Genomic DNA, 11634 nt, shown 5'->3' on the forward strand with positions numbered 1-11634 from the left:
CTCCTACCTCTGGTCCTGCCCCTGCTCCTACCCCGGTCCTGCCCCTGGTCCTGTCCCTTTTCCTACCTCTGGTCCAGCCTCTGGTCCTGTCCCTGCTCCTACCCCTGGTCCAGCCCCTGGTCCTGTCCCTGATCCTGTCCCTGCTCCTACCCCTGGTCCAGCCCCTGGTCCTGTCCCTGATCCTGTCTCTGCTCCAGCCCCTGGTCCAGCCCCTGGTCCTCTCCCTGGTCCTACCCCTGGTCCTGCTCCTGCTCCTACCCCTGGTCCAGCCCCGAGTCCAGCCCCTGGTCCTGCCCCCGATCCTACCCCCGATCCCTCCTCCGGTCCTACCCCCGCTGCCGCCCCCCACCCCCCTCGCACTCACCCCCCTCTCCTGCCCACCTCCTCCCCGTACCTCCTCCCTCCCTCCCCCGCCTGCGGTCTCTAGACGGGGAGCCCCCCTTGGGCGGGGACCGCCTGTCTTTATTGCCCCAGGGCGCAGTCCGGACGCTGCGCAGAGCGCTCTGCCCGGGGAGCTGGCCCTGGTGCTGAAGAGCAAGCGCCCGCCCTTCCTCCTCCCGGGGGCCGAGCCCTGGCCGCAGCGTGTCGCGGATGGCGGGTCCCCCGCCCCCCCGCCCCCCTCGCCCCCCCCGCCCCCCGGGGTCCCGGGGGGTGGGGGCGGGGGGGCGGGGCTCTGTCCTCTGCAGGCGCATGCGCCGCTGTCGCCTGCCGCGGGGGCGGGGCGGCCGGCGGGGCGGGCGGCAGGGCTCCGGGCTCCCTTCCCTCGGCCCGTCCCCTCCCTCCACCCCGCCGGCCCCATGCCCTGCCCGCCGGGCGCCCGGCCGCCGCTGCCTGGGAGCCCCCGCCGCCTCAGCGTTTCTCACAGTGTGAGTGCCGGGGTTTGGGGGGGGGGGGGAGAGGGGTGCAGCTCCCCTTCTGGCCGCCGCGGGGCGCTCGCCCGCCCAGTCCCCTCCGCGCCCCTCCGCGCCCCTCCGCGCCCCTCCGCGCCCGCCTTTCCCACGGCTGGGAGCCCCGGCTCGGGCTGCTCCTCTCTTCTCGCTCGACTTGGGCACGGTAAGTGTCTCCTCCTCGCTCCTGTCCATCCTCCTCTGCTCCCCTCCGCGGTCCTCCGCCCTCCTCCGCGCCTTTCCCACGACTGGGCACCCCGGCGCAGGCAGCTCCTCTCTTCCCGCTCGGCTTGGGCACGGTAAGTGTCTCCTCGTCGCTCCTCTCCATCCTCCTCCGCTCCCCACCTCCCTCGTCCGCGCTCCTCCGCGCCCCTCCGCCCGCCTTTCCCACGGCTGGGAGCCCCGGCTCAGGCTGCTCCTTTCCTCTCGCTCGGCTTGGGCACGGTAAGTGTCTCCTCGTCGCTCCTCTCCATCCTCCTCCGCGCTCCTCCGCGCCCGCCCGGCGCGCCTTTCCCACGGCTCGGAGCCCCGGCGCAAACTGCTCCTCTCCTCTCCCTCGGCTTGGGCACCGAAAGTGTCGTCTCGTCGCTCCCCTCCGCGCCCTCCTCCGCCCTCCTCCGCGCCCTTCCGCGCTCCTCCCACTGCTGGGGGCCCCGGCACGGGCTGTTCCTCTCCTCTCCTCCGGGCCCGGGCACGGTTAAGTGTCGCCCTCGTCGCTCTCCTCCGCTCCCCTCCATCCTCCTCCGCGCCCCTCCATCCTCCTCCGCGCCCCTCCGCGCCCACCTGGCGCGCCTTTCCCACGGCTCGGAGCCCCGGCGCAAGCTGCTCCTTTCCTCTCCCTCGGCTTGGGCACGGTAAAGGTCACCTCGTCGCGCCCCTCCTCCTTCCTCCGCGCCCCTCCGCTCCCCTCCCACGGCTGGGAGCCCCCGCGCAGGCTGCTCCTCTCTTCTCCTCTCCGCCCGGGCACGGTTAAGCATCACCCTCGTCGCTCCCTTCCGCGCCCCTCCGCGCCCCGCGTTGGCACAGGGGCTGGCAGAAGGGCCCGGAGGGAGGGTGGTAAAAACCACCCCCGAGGGTCGGGGGCTGGGCACAGGCCAGCTCCGTGCCCCCGAGCTGCCGAGCCAGGCTGCGGCTCCCCGAGGGGTGCCGGGACAAGCCCCCTAATTGCTCGGCTGGCAGGAGCTGCCCTTAAAACGCTTAAAAGGTTTAAAAGGCCGCCCTTAAAATGTTGCCAGCCGGGGGATGTGGGAGGGTCTTCGACCGGGTGGATGGAGCCAACCCCTCTCGCCCCGTCCCCGCCCGGGCCGGCAACAACACGTTGGGCACCGGTCGCCCAGCGGGGCTGGCACGGGAGGCTGCTCGCAGCGTTTGGCATCCCTAGGGGCCGTGCATGGGCGCCCGCGGCCACCGGCTTCGGGCAACGGCCTGTGTTGGCGAGGCCAGGTGGCACCCAAAGTCGGCACCCCTTTTTGCCACCCGCCCGCCTGCCCGTGCCCTTTCCGATCACCCTGGCATTCCTTCGCAGGGACCATCGGGTCGTCGGGCATCTCCAGGGAGGAGGAAGAGGCAGCGAGGGTTTGAGCTTTATTCATTCATTCGATCGTGTTTAGTGAGCGCTGACTATGTGCAGAGCACTGGACTGAGCGCTTGCAGTGTACGATTAGGCGACAGAGACGAGCCCTGCCAGCTTCCACCTGCCTCCCTTGCCGGCCCGGTTTTAAGAGGACCTGAGGTGGCTCCTTCAATCATTCAATCGTATTTACTGAGGGCTATGTGCAGAGCGTTGGACTGAGCGCTTGGAATGGACGATTCGGTACCAGTGACAGACAAGCCCTGCGAGCTTCCACCTGCTTCCCTTGCCGGCCCGGTTTTAAGTGGAACTAAGGTGGTTCATTCATTCATTCAGTCGTAGTTATTGAGCGCTGACTATGTGCACGGCACTGGACTAAGCGCTTGGAATGGATGATTCGGCAACAGAGACAAGCCTTGCGAGCTTCCACCTGCCTTCCTTGCCGGCCCGGTTTTAAGAGGAGTTATGGTGGTTCATTCATTCAGTAGTATTTATTGAGCGCTCACAATGTGCAGAGCATTGTACTAAGCGCTTGGAGTGTACAGTTCGGCAACAGATAGAGACAATCCCTGCCCAATAACGGGTTCGCAGTCTAGGGGTTGGAAAATACCCTCCTCTCCTTTTACCTTGCCCCGCTGCCCTGGACCCTCCCCTCCTCCAACCTCTGCTCCCTGGTCCTGCAGTGTCTAGTGGGAGGGGATGGACAGAAAGAATAGGTGGAAGGAAGTTACCAGTGAGGAGGAGGAGAAGGGAAGGAATTAGGTGGAAAGCTGAGGGGCCAGGGTAGGTTCAGCACTATGATGAAAATTGGGGGGGGGGCCGGGAAGAGGAAGCCGGTGAACAGATGTGAAGACAGATTGTTGGGCACGAGGATAAAGGAGGGCACAGAGAGAATGAAGAAAGGTAGACACCAGTGGGGATGGAGAAGAATTTCAGGAAGAACAGCTTTACGGGCCGAGAGAAACGTGCAAGCCGAGACACGGGAATTTAGAAATTCCAGTTACAGCAGCCAAGGAGGGATGATGGTAAAAGGGGGTTGCGGTGGAAAAACCTAACAGAGCTGGGAGTGAATGGTCAGGAAGGAAAAAGGGAAAGGATTAAAATCTAGGAAATCAAAGTCGGAAGGGCCAAATGGAGATCCTGGCGGGGGGCGGGGGGGGAAGGGTGACGGGGCAAGGGGCGAAGAGTGAGATGACCAAGTGGAAGTGGGAATTAAACCCAAGATTTCAGAGACGAGAAAGTTATCGGGTCTCCCTCTCTCTCTCTCTCACTCTCTTCTTCCCCCCTCCCGCCCTGCTCCCTGTCTAAAGTCTAAAGTGTGTCAGCTGTAGTCCCATTTCCCTGGGGACTCTCTGATCAAATTTTCTCTTGTTTCTGTTCTGTGTACCTAGGCTACCCCTTCCAGGGCAAATTTTGTGCCCCTAACAGTGAGAAAGTACTGATCTTTTTTAAAAAATATAGGGAGTGAGGAGGAGGAGGAGGAGGATCTGAGATTTTGTGTAATTTATACCCTGAGTAAGGCTGTGAGGATATTCAGGGAGGTAGATTTGAGAATCACTCAGAAGAAGAGAAGACCTGTTGGGCTAATGAAAGAGAACGAATAAAGTGGTACAGGCAGAGAGTAAGCGATAGCTCGGAGAGAAGATTTGGAATAGGTCCAAGTGAGGTTTCAGATGAGTAAAAGAAAAGAGGCAAGATAGAAAATTAAAGACGTAAAGAAAACAGAATGAATTCAAAGGGCAAGCGGATGACACATATATGAGACGTAAAATCAAAAATGGGAGAGAAAAAAGGGATTGCTTCGTGAAGAAACCTAAGAACAGGCCCAACCCTCGCAAAAAATACTTGTCTTTTTGAAGAATTTTGTAAGCATCTCTATTTGATCCTGCATTTGTCTTCCAGGATTTACCCATAATTAAGCAATCTGATCATCTTTTCGGGACCTGGGGGCAAACCGATTTGAATGGGGTTTCATTAGCCACAGAAAACCCTGTCCTATAAATTTAAAACACGACCCTAGTTATTTATGTTGGGAAAATGACTCAGTCTTTCCTTTTTCTTTTTTTTTCTTCTCCCTTTCCAGGATAAGTGCTACTTCTATGTGATTTCAGCCAAAGGGAGACCCCTTCCTTCTTCCTTATCTTCTATGGAGAACTCAGACCCGACTTTTCCACCGACGCCTCCTGTTCTTTCCGTGGTCTTTGCCACCGCCTGGCGTTGTCCTTGAGTCTGAGGAATGGTTGACAGGCTGACGGAGAGGGCTGTAAAGTCCTCTAACTATTGGAAAAGCAATGCCCGAAAGTACTTCAATACTAAATCAGTCCCATTTTGACATGGACCAAGTCATTACTCGAAGACAAATGCTGAGGCTATAGACTTATTTGTATCGGCTGAAGTTGACGGACTGAGCTTTGGAAATTTTCCATGACGGGAAAATAGCAAGAGGAAAAAAAAAAAAAGGCTTTCTTGGCACAGTTGCCGGCTTGTCCGACGCTCGCCGCCTTTGAACCTTGCAACGACACCGTAAGCTGGATTCCAAAGTGATTCTGAGCCTGAGAAACCTAAAACCAAAAGGTCCTTGGAAGGCTCGGGCCTTTACCCTCTCCAAATCCGAGCTGCCACTTGGTCAAACTTAACAAAACTCAATGGTGCGGATCGAACACTTGGGGAACGAAGACGAAGGAGGTGCAGGTTCGTGGGCGGGAAATGGAAAGTTGGGCTGAAAATAGGGCTGTGCTTCCAAGAGATCCATCTCATGGTTTAGAAGCTTCCTACATCTGCTGAAGACAAGGGAGCCCATTTTTCTCTCCAGGGCCTGGCCCTCTTCTACGCTCGGCATCATGGAAGTGGCAATGGTGAGCGCGGAGAGCTCAGGATGCAACAGTCACCTACCCTACGGATACGCCGCCCAAGCCCGGGCCCGAGAGAGGGAGCGGCTGGCCCATTCCCGGGCAGCCGCGGCGGCAGCCGTGGCAGCGGCCACGGCCGCGGTGGAAGGCGGCGGTGGCTCAGGCGGGGGCAGTGGCTCCCATCACCACCATCAGCCCCGTGGGACGGCCTCATGCTCCTCTCAAGGCAGCCACCACGAGTCTCATGGCAGCAGGAGGCGGCGCAAGCCCCGGGCAGAGAAGAAGAAGCTGCATCACCGGCAGAGTAGCTTCCCTCACTGCTCGGACCTGATGCCCAGTGGCTCCGAAGAGAAGATCCTGAAGGATATGAGTGAGGAGGACGATGAGGAGGAGGAGGAGGACGAGGACGAGGAGGAGGAGGAGGAGGGGAGGTTTTACTACAGCGAAGATGACCGCGGAGAGGAGTGCTCTTACACAGATCTGCTGCCTCAGGACGAAGGGGGCGGAGGAGGCTACAGCTCGGTTCGCTACAGTGACTGCTGTGAGCGGGTGGTGATCAATGTTTCGGGTCTGCGCTTTGAGACCCAGATGAAAACCCTGGCCCAGTTCCCCGAGACCCTGCTGGGCGACCCAGAAAAACGGACTCAGTACTTTGACCCCTTGCGCAATGAGTATTTTTTTGACCGGAATCGGCCCAGCTTTGACGCCATCTTGTACTACTACCAGTCCGGGGGCCGGCTGAAGCGGCCGGTCAACGTCCCCTTCGACATCTTTACGGAGGAGGTGAAGTTCTACCAGCTGGGAGAGGAAGCCCTGCTTAAGTTCCGGGAAGACGAGGGCTTCGTGAGGGAGGAAGAAGACAAGGTTCTGCCCGAGAACGAGTTCAAGAAGCAAATCTGGCTCCTGTTTGAGTACCCGGAGAGCTCCAGCCCAGCCCGGGGCATCGCCATCGTCTCAGTCCTGGTCATCTTGATCTCCATCGTCATCTTCTGCCTGGAGACTCTGCCCGAGTTCAGGGACGACAAAGAGCTCCTCTTAGCCCTGAGCGCCGGCGGGCCGGGGATACTCCTGAATGACACCTCGGCACCCCACCTGGAGAACTCAGGGCACACGATCTTCAACGACCCCTTCTTTATCGTGGAGACGGTTTGCATCATCTGGTTCTCCTTTGAGTTTGTGGTGCGCTGCTTTGCCTGCCCCAGCCAAGCCGTCTTCTTCAAAAACATCATGAATATCATTGACATCGTTTCCATCTTGCCTTACTTCATCACCCTGGGCACCGACCTGGCCCAGCAGCAGGGAGGTGGCAATGGCCAGCAGCAGGCTATGTCGTTTGCCATCCTGAGGATCATCCGCCTGGTCCGGGTTTTCCGCATTTTCAAGCTCTCCAGGCATTCCAAAGGCCTGCAGATCCTGGGTCACACGCTGCGGGCCAGCATGCGGGAGCTGGGCCTGCTCATTTTCTTTCTCTTTATTGGGGTGATCCTGTTTTCCAGTGCCGTGTACTTTGCGGAAGCGGATGAACCCACCACCCATTTCCAGAGCATCCCAGATGCCTTTTGGTGGGCCGTGGTGACCATGACGACAGTGGGCTACGGGGACATGAAGCCCATCACTGTGGGGGGCAAAATAGTGGGGTCCCTGTGTGCCATCGCGGGCGTATTAACCATTGCTTTACCGGTGCCAGTGATCGTCTCCAACTTCAACTATTTTTACCACAGAGAGACGGAAAACGAAGAGCAGACACAGCTGACCCAGAACGCAGTCAGCTGCCCGTATCTCCCTTCGAATTTGCTGAAGAAATTTAGAAGCTCGACCTCTTCTTCCCTGGGGGAGAAGTCAGAGTATCTGGAGATGGAAGAAGGAGTTAAGGAATCTCTTTGTGCAAAGGAGGAGAAGTGTCAGGGCAAAGGTCGTGGCAGCGAAACGGCTAAAAAAAACTGTGCAAATGCAAAAGCTGTGGAGACTGATGTGTGATTCCTTCCCCCTGAACGGTTCCAAATATATTTATGCATAGAGAGTGCAGTGATAAAAATGAAATATGCAAATGAGTTTACCGCAGACCCCAGTACGCCATTTAATGGTCAGACATGATGTAATTGGTACTACACTTCTATTACATATCAAGTAAAGACACACCTTGCGAAGGGGTGGGGGGAGGTTAAACCGAAGAAAATCTTTATATTTTTACTAGAATGCAAGAGTTTTGCACATCGGGTGGAAGAGATGTGGGAAAACCAAGGGAGGTTAACCAGGACTGCGTGTGCGTGCGTGCGTGTGTAAACTGTCAACATTGCTAGTAATCGCTCAGTGGTAAAAAGTTGGCATTCAGAAGTATTTACTATGTAAGAACTAACAAAGTTCAGCAGTCATTTATCAATGCTTTAATAGCACCTCATAAATCACTGGATTCCATAGCTGTTGCTTTTTCGAAAATGATGAAATTTGCCGTGTAGAAAAAGAGTAAATTATTCAACAGATTAGAGGTCAGAACTTCATCCTGGGTTAATCAGTTTGTTCTTAACTGGAAATCAACTTTGAAAAGGCTGGTAGGTCTTCGGGAATCAATTATTTTTCATTATTGATCGTGGAGGCATGGCAGCAGATGTTGAGTAAATACGCGGAAGGAGCTGAATAAGAGAAAATGTAACGAGTTTTGACCATAGAGATAAAGGGACTGGAATGCTTTTTTTTGCACTATTTTATATGCTGGAGATATTCTGAAAGAGACTTCATACTGTGAATGTTTACTAATGTAACAGTTCAATGACAATCATTGGAAGAATGATTTCTGGGTCTTCTTTTATTTTCCTCCATTCTTTGTGTGAGATTGATGGCCAAGCAGCTAGCATTACATCTATTCCATCTTCTTGAAAGCAAAAATAACTGTGATCTGAGAAAGGATGGTGAAGTAAAATTTCACAATCTTCTGAAATTGGTCTGTTAAAATGATTTTCGGACACCGATGATTTGGACTTATTTTCCCTAATTATAATGTAGAACAATCACAATTCGAGGTCAGGTGCCAATCCAGTTACCAAAGGAATGGAGCAGTAGTTTGCCGCCTAGCAAATGCAGCGGATGGTGGATTAAGACCTGTCAGATCCTTAATGTCCCATCAGAGAGGCTAGGTGATTTCCTTCAATATGCAGATTTGTGGGTAAAAGCTAGAACTGCACGTCAAAGAAAGAAATCTGGATTTGGCGGGGTGAGGGGAAATATTTAGGAACCTGGAACAACTTTTTTACCCTTTCATTTTCTTCTCCTCTACCCACTCCAAGGAAATACTTGTCATCTCACCTCCTCATCCTACATTCCAGTTTCTTCATGGATAAAGTTTCTACTCTGTCAATGTGTTTTGTTTATCTCTTGCAGCATTTAGAGGTGAATATCAGACATGTGGGACGGATAGAAAAAAAGAGGAGTAACACGTAGGGATAAGGCAGTCTCTTCCTTGTCCCTCTTTTAAACATGCCCATAACCAACTTTGGAGATTTACAGACATAAGCTGTGGATGAACGTGACTGGTTGTATGATCTCCAAATGTTAATGGTGAAGGCACGCACTCATGCTCTACTTTCTAAGCAACTAGTGCAGTGGCCCACACTAAATGAGAACTCAACGAATGCTACTATGTCAATATTAATACTACTGCTATTTCTTCCGGTTCAGCTATGGGCAGGGATTGTCTCTATCTGTTGCCGAATTGTCCCTTTCAAGCGCTTAGTACAGTGCTCTGCACATAGTAAGCGCTCAATAAATACCATTGAATGAATGAATGCTGCTGCTTCTACTCCTACAACTCTGACAACTACTACTGTTATTATTACTGCAGAACACAAATTAATTTCACACGCAACACATTTTGGGGAGAGGCATTTTAGACTCACGAAGGGAATTATAGAGATTAGAAAATGGGACAATAACGCCCACTAGACATACTCCATAGCTGAGACTTAGTAGGCTTCTTTAAAGTATAACGTCAGTCACCGTGAGTAACTTTTTGGCCAAGTCACTTCATTTGGGGATTCATTTTTCTGTTCCTCATGTCCTGCCCTGTATATCCCAAATTGTATTTTATTAATGAGATGATTTCTTGTAAAAAAAAAAAACAGTCTCTGTGAAGAAAGATGTTATTCAATTCAATGTCTAGCATTACCTGTTTGGGGTACAGTTGAAATTTGTCCTTCCATAAACTGGGAAGATTCTCAGAGAAAGCATTCTCTATCACTTCCCTCTTCTTTTAATTTATTTTGGTGTTTCCCCAGCTAGATTTTAAGACCCTTGAAGGAAGGGATCATGTCTGTTATCTTTATTGGACTCTCTCAGTTGAGTACATTTAGTTCAGTGCTCTGCCCTGAGTAAACAATAAATACTATATATTGATTGACTGATAAAATAGCTGAAAAAGAATGCTAAATAAAGACACTCAAGGGAAGGGACTATACATTTTGAATGTCTTAGAATGGTTAGATTGGCTTTTAATGCACTTCATTGGCTACACAATAGAAAAGCAGCTCTCTTGTTACTTAGACCATCATTGAAATGATTAAGTTTTCTTTCTTGGAACAGAAAAAAGGTAATAGTTTTAGGACCTTGATAGCGTTCTGTTTATCTTTGGGAGTTTGGGGAATGAAAGCTAGTCCCTAAGAAACCGTTCAGAGTTCTGAAATGGTGCTTTATTTGGACGTCACTAGGCAGTATTTCCTCAGGGTTTAGTTTTGATTCCCGAGGATTGCATCAAATCCTTATCATAAAACCTTAAAGACCTGCCACTGACTTGTGAAAGCAGGAATTCTCCATATCATAATGGAGTATCATAAGACTTAATATTTAGAGGAAGTGCACTACCTAAATTCACTCTCATTTAGATATACTGCACATAAGGTACTGTTTTGTTTGGCAGAAATCAACTGGTAATGCCTTTCAAAGAATGTGAGGGCTGTACTCTATCAATAGCGATGAAATTTGCTAATATACTGTCCTGGGTGGTCCCTGAGGTAGGAAAGCAACTCACTGTCTCTGTGTATTTCTCTGCTCCCCTCTCTCTCTCTTTCCCTCATGATGATGATGATGATGCTCTCCCTATCTTATTTATGAAATGGCTCCAGGCCTTTCCTCATAGCCGCTGGCTCTCTCTTCTGCATATTGTGTGCAATTTGGCACTGAGGAGTCCAGGAGCAGCATCTGGAGACTTGGGGTGGGGGGGCCTCCCCCAATCTCCATGGGCAGGGTCTAAGCTGCCAAATGGTTTCCTTTGTGGGCAGACCCTTTGGGCCCTGGTGTAGTATTCCTGGTTGGTTGGTGGGGAGTGGGATTCTCTGAGAAGCGGTGGGAGAGTAGGGTCTTCTCGGGGGCTGGTGGGGTAGTCTGCAGGGAGAGGATGGGCATGGGAATAGTCTTCTTGACAACCCACATGCTGGGCAGTTTGATGCGATGCTGCCCCTGCGAGGCCCTTTATCTGTGTTAACTAACCCCTCCATTAGGTAGAGAAATAGCATGGTGTATAGAGCACAGGCCTGGGAGTCAGAAGGTCATGGGTTCTAATCCCAGCTCTGCCACTTGTCTGCTGAGTGACCTTGGATAAATCACTTCACTTCTCTTTGCCTCAGTTACCTCATCTGTAAAATGGGGATTGAGACTGTGAGCCTTACGTGGGACAGGGACTGTGTCCAACTTGCTTTGATGGTATCCACCCCCATCGCTTAGTACAGTGCCTGGCACATAATAAGTGCTTAACAAATGCCATCATTATTATTATTATGTGACTAAGTGCTTACTAGGTGCCAAGCACTGTGCTGAACCCTAGACAGATGCAGATAGGTCAAACGTAGTCCCTGTCCCACATGAGACTCCCAGTCTCAGAGGGAGAAAGAGTAGGGATCTCATGCCCATTTTACAGATGAGGGCTTTGAAGCCCAGAGAAGTGAAATGACTTTTTCTAGGTCATATGACAGGCAAGTGGCAGATCTGGGACTAGATGCTGGGTCTCTCTCTCTCTCTTTCTCATTCTCCATCTTTTTTCTTCCTCTCTTTCTATTTGTTTCTCCCCATAACTGCCCTCCACACTTGAAAATGGTGAAGGATTTAATGTGTGTGTGTGTGTGAGTGTGTGTGTTGTGTATGTTTGTGTGTGTAAGAGAAACTGAAAAGGCCAGTGTGGAGTCCAGAATCCTAATCATATTGCACAGGAAAAAACACACCTTTCACCAAAATAATTTCTTTATGGTAAAGATTTGGTCAAAATACAATTTTATAATTACTGGATCTTGAAGATCAACGGGATTTCTGGAAAAAATTTTAATTCATGCCAAGTCAGTGCATTATT

The 11634-nt window shown here is 52.3% G+C and overlaps 1 protein-coding gene across 2 annotated transcripts; it reads left to right on the top strand.

Annotated features, from left to right (window-relative positions):
* Positions 1–796: 796 nt before the first annotated feature.
* On the top strand, positions 797–8241 carry KCNA4 (potassium voltage-gated channel subfamily A member 4). 2 transcript variants are annotated; one of them, XM_007659108.4, is made up of 2 exons: positions 797–866; positions 4541–8241. In XM_007659108.4, the coding sequence occupies exon 2, from the start codon at positions 5298–5300 to the stop codon at positions 7281–7283; it is 1986 nt and encodes a 661-aa protein (XP_007657298.2). In that variant the 5' UTR covers positions 797–866; positions 4541–5297; the 3' UTR covers positions 7284–8241. The 2 variants fall into 2 exon arrangements, with proteins under 2 accessions (XP_007657298.2, XP_007657303.2); XM_007659113.4 differs by lacking the exon at positions 797–866 and adding an exon at positions 972–1053.
* The last annotated feature ends 3393 nt before the right edge of the window (positions 8242–11634 follow it).

The sequence above is a fragment of the Ornithorhynchus anatinus genome, chromosome 3 (genome assembly GCF_004115215.2).
Source record: "Ornithorhynchus anatinus isolate Pmale09 chromosome 3, mOrnAna1.pri.v4, whole genome shotgun sequence".
NCBI classification, from domain to species: domain Eukaryota; kingdom Metazoa; phylum Chordata; class Mammalia; order Monotremata; family Ornithorhynchidae; genus Ornithorhynchus; species Ornithorhynchus anatinus.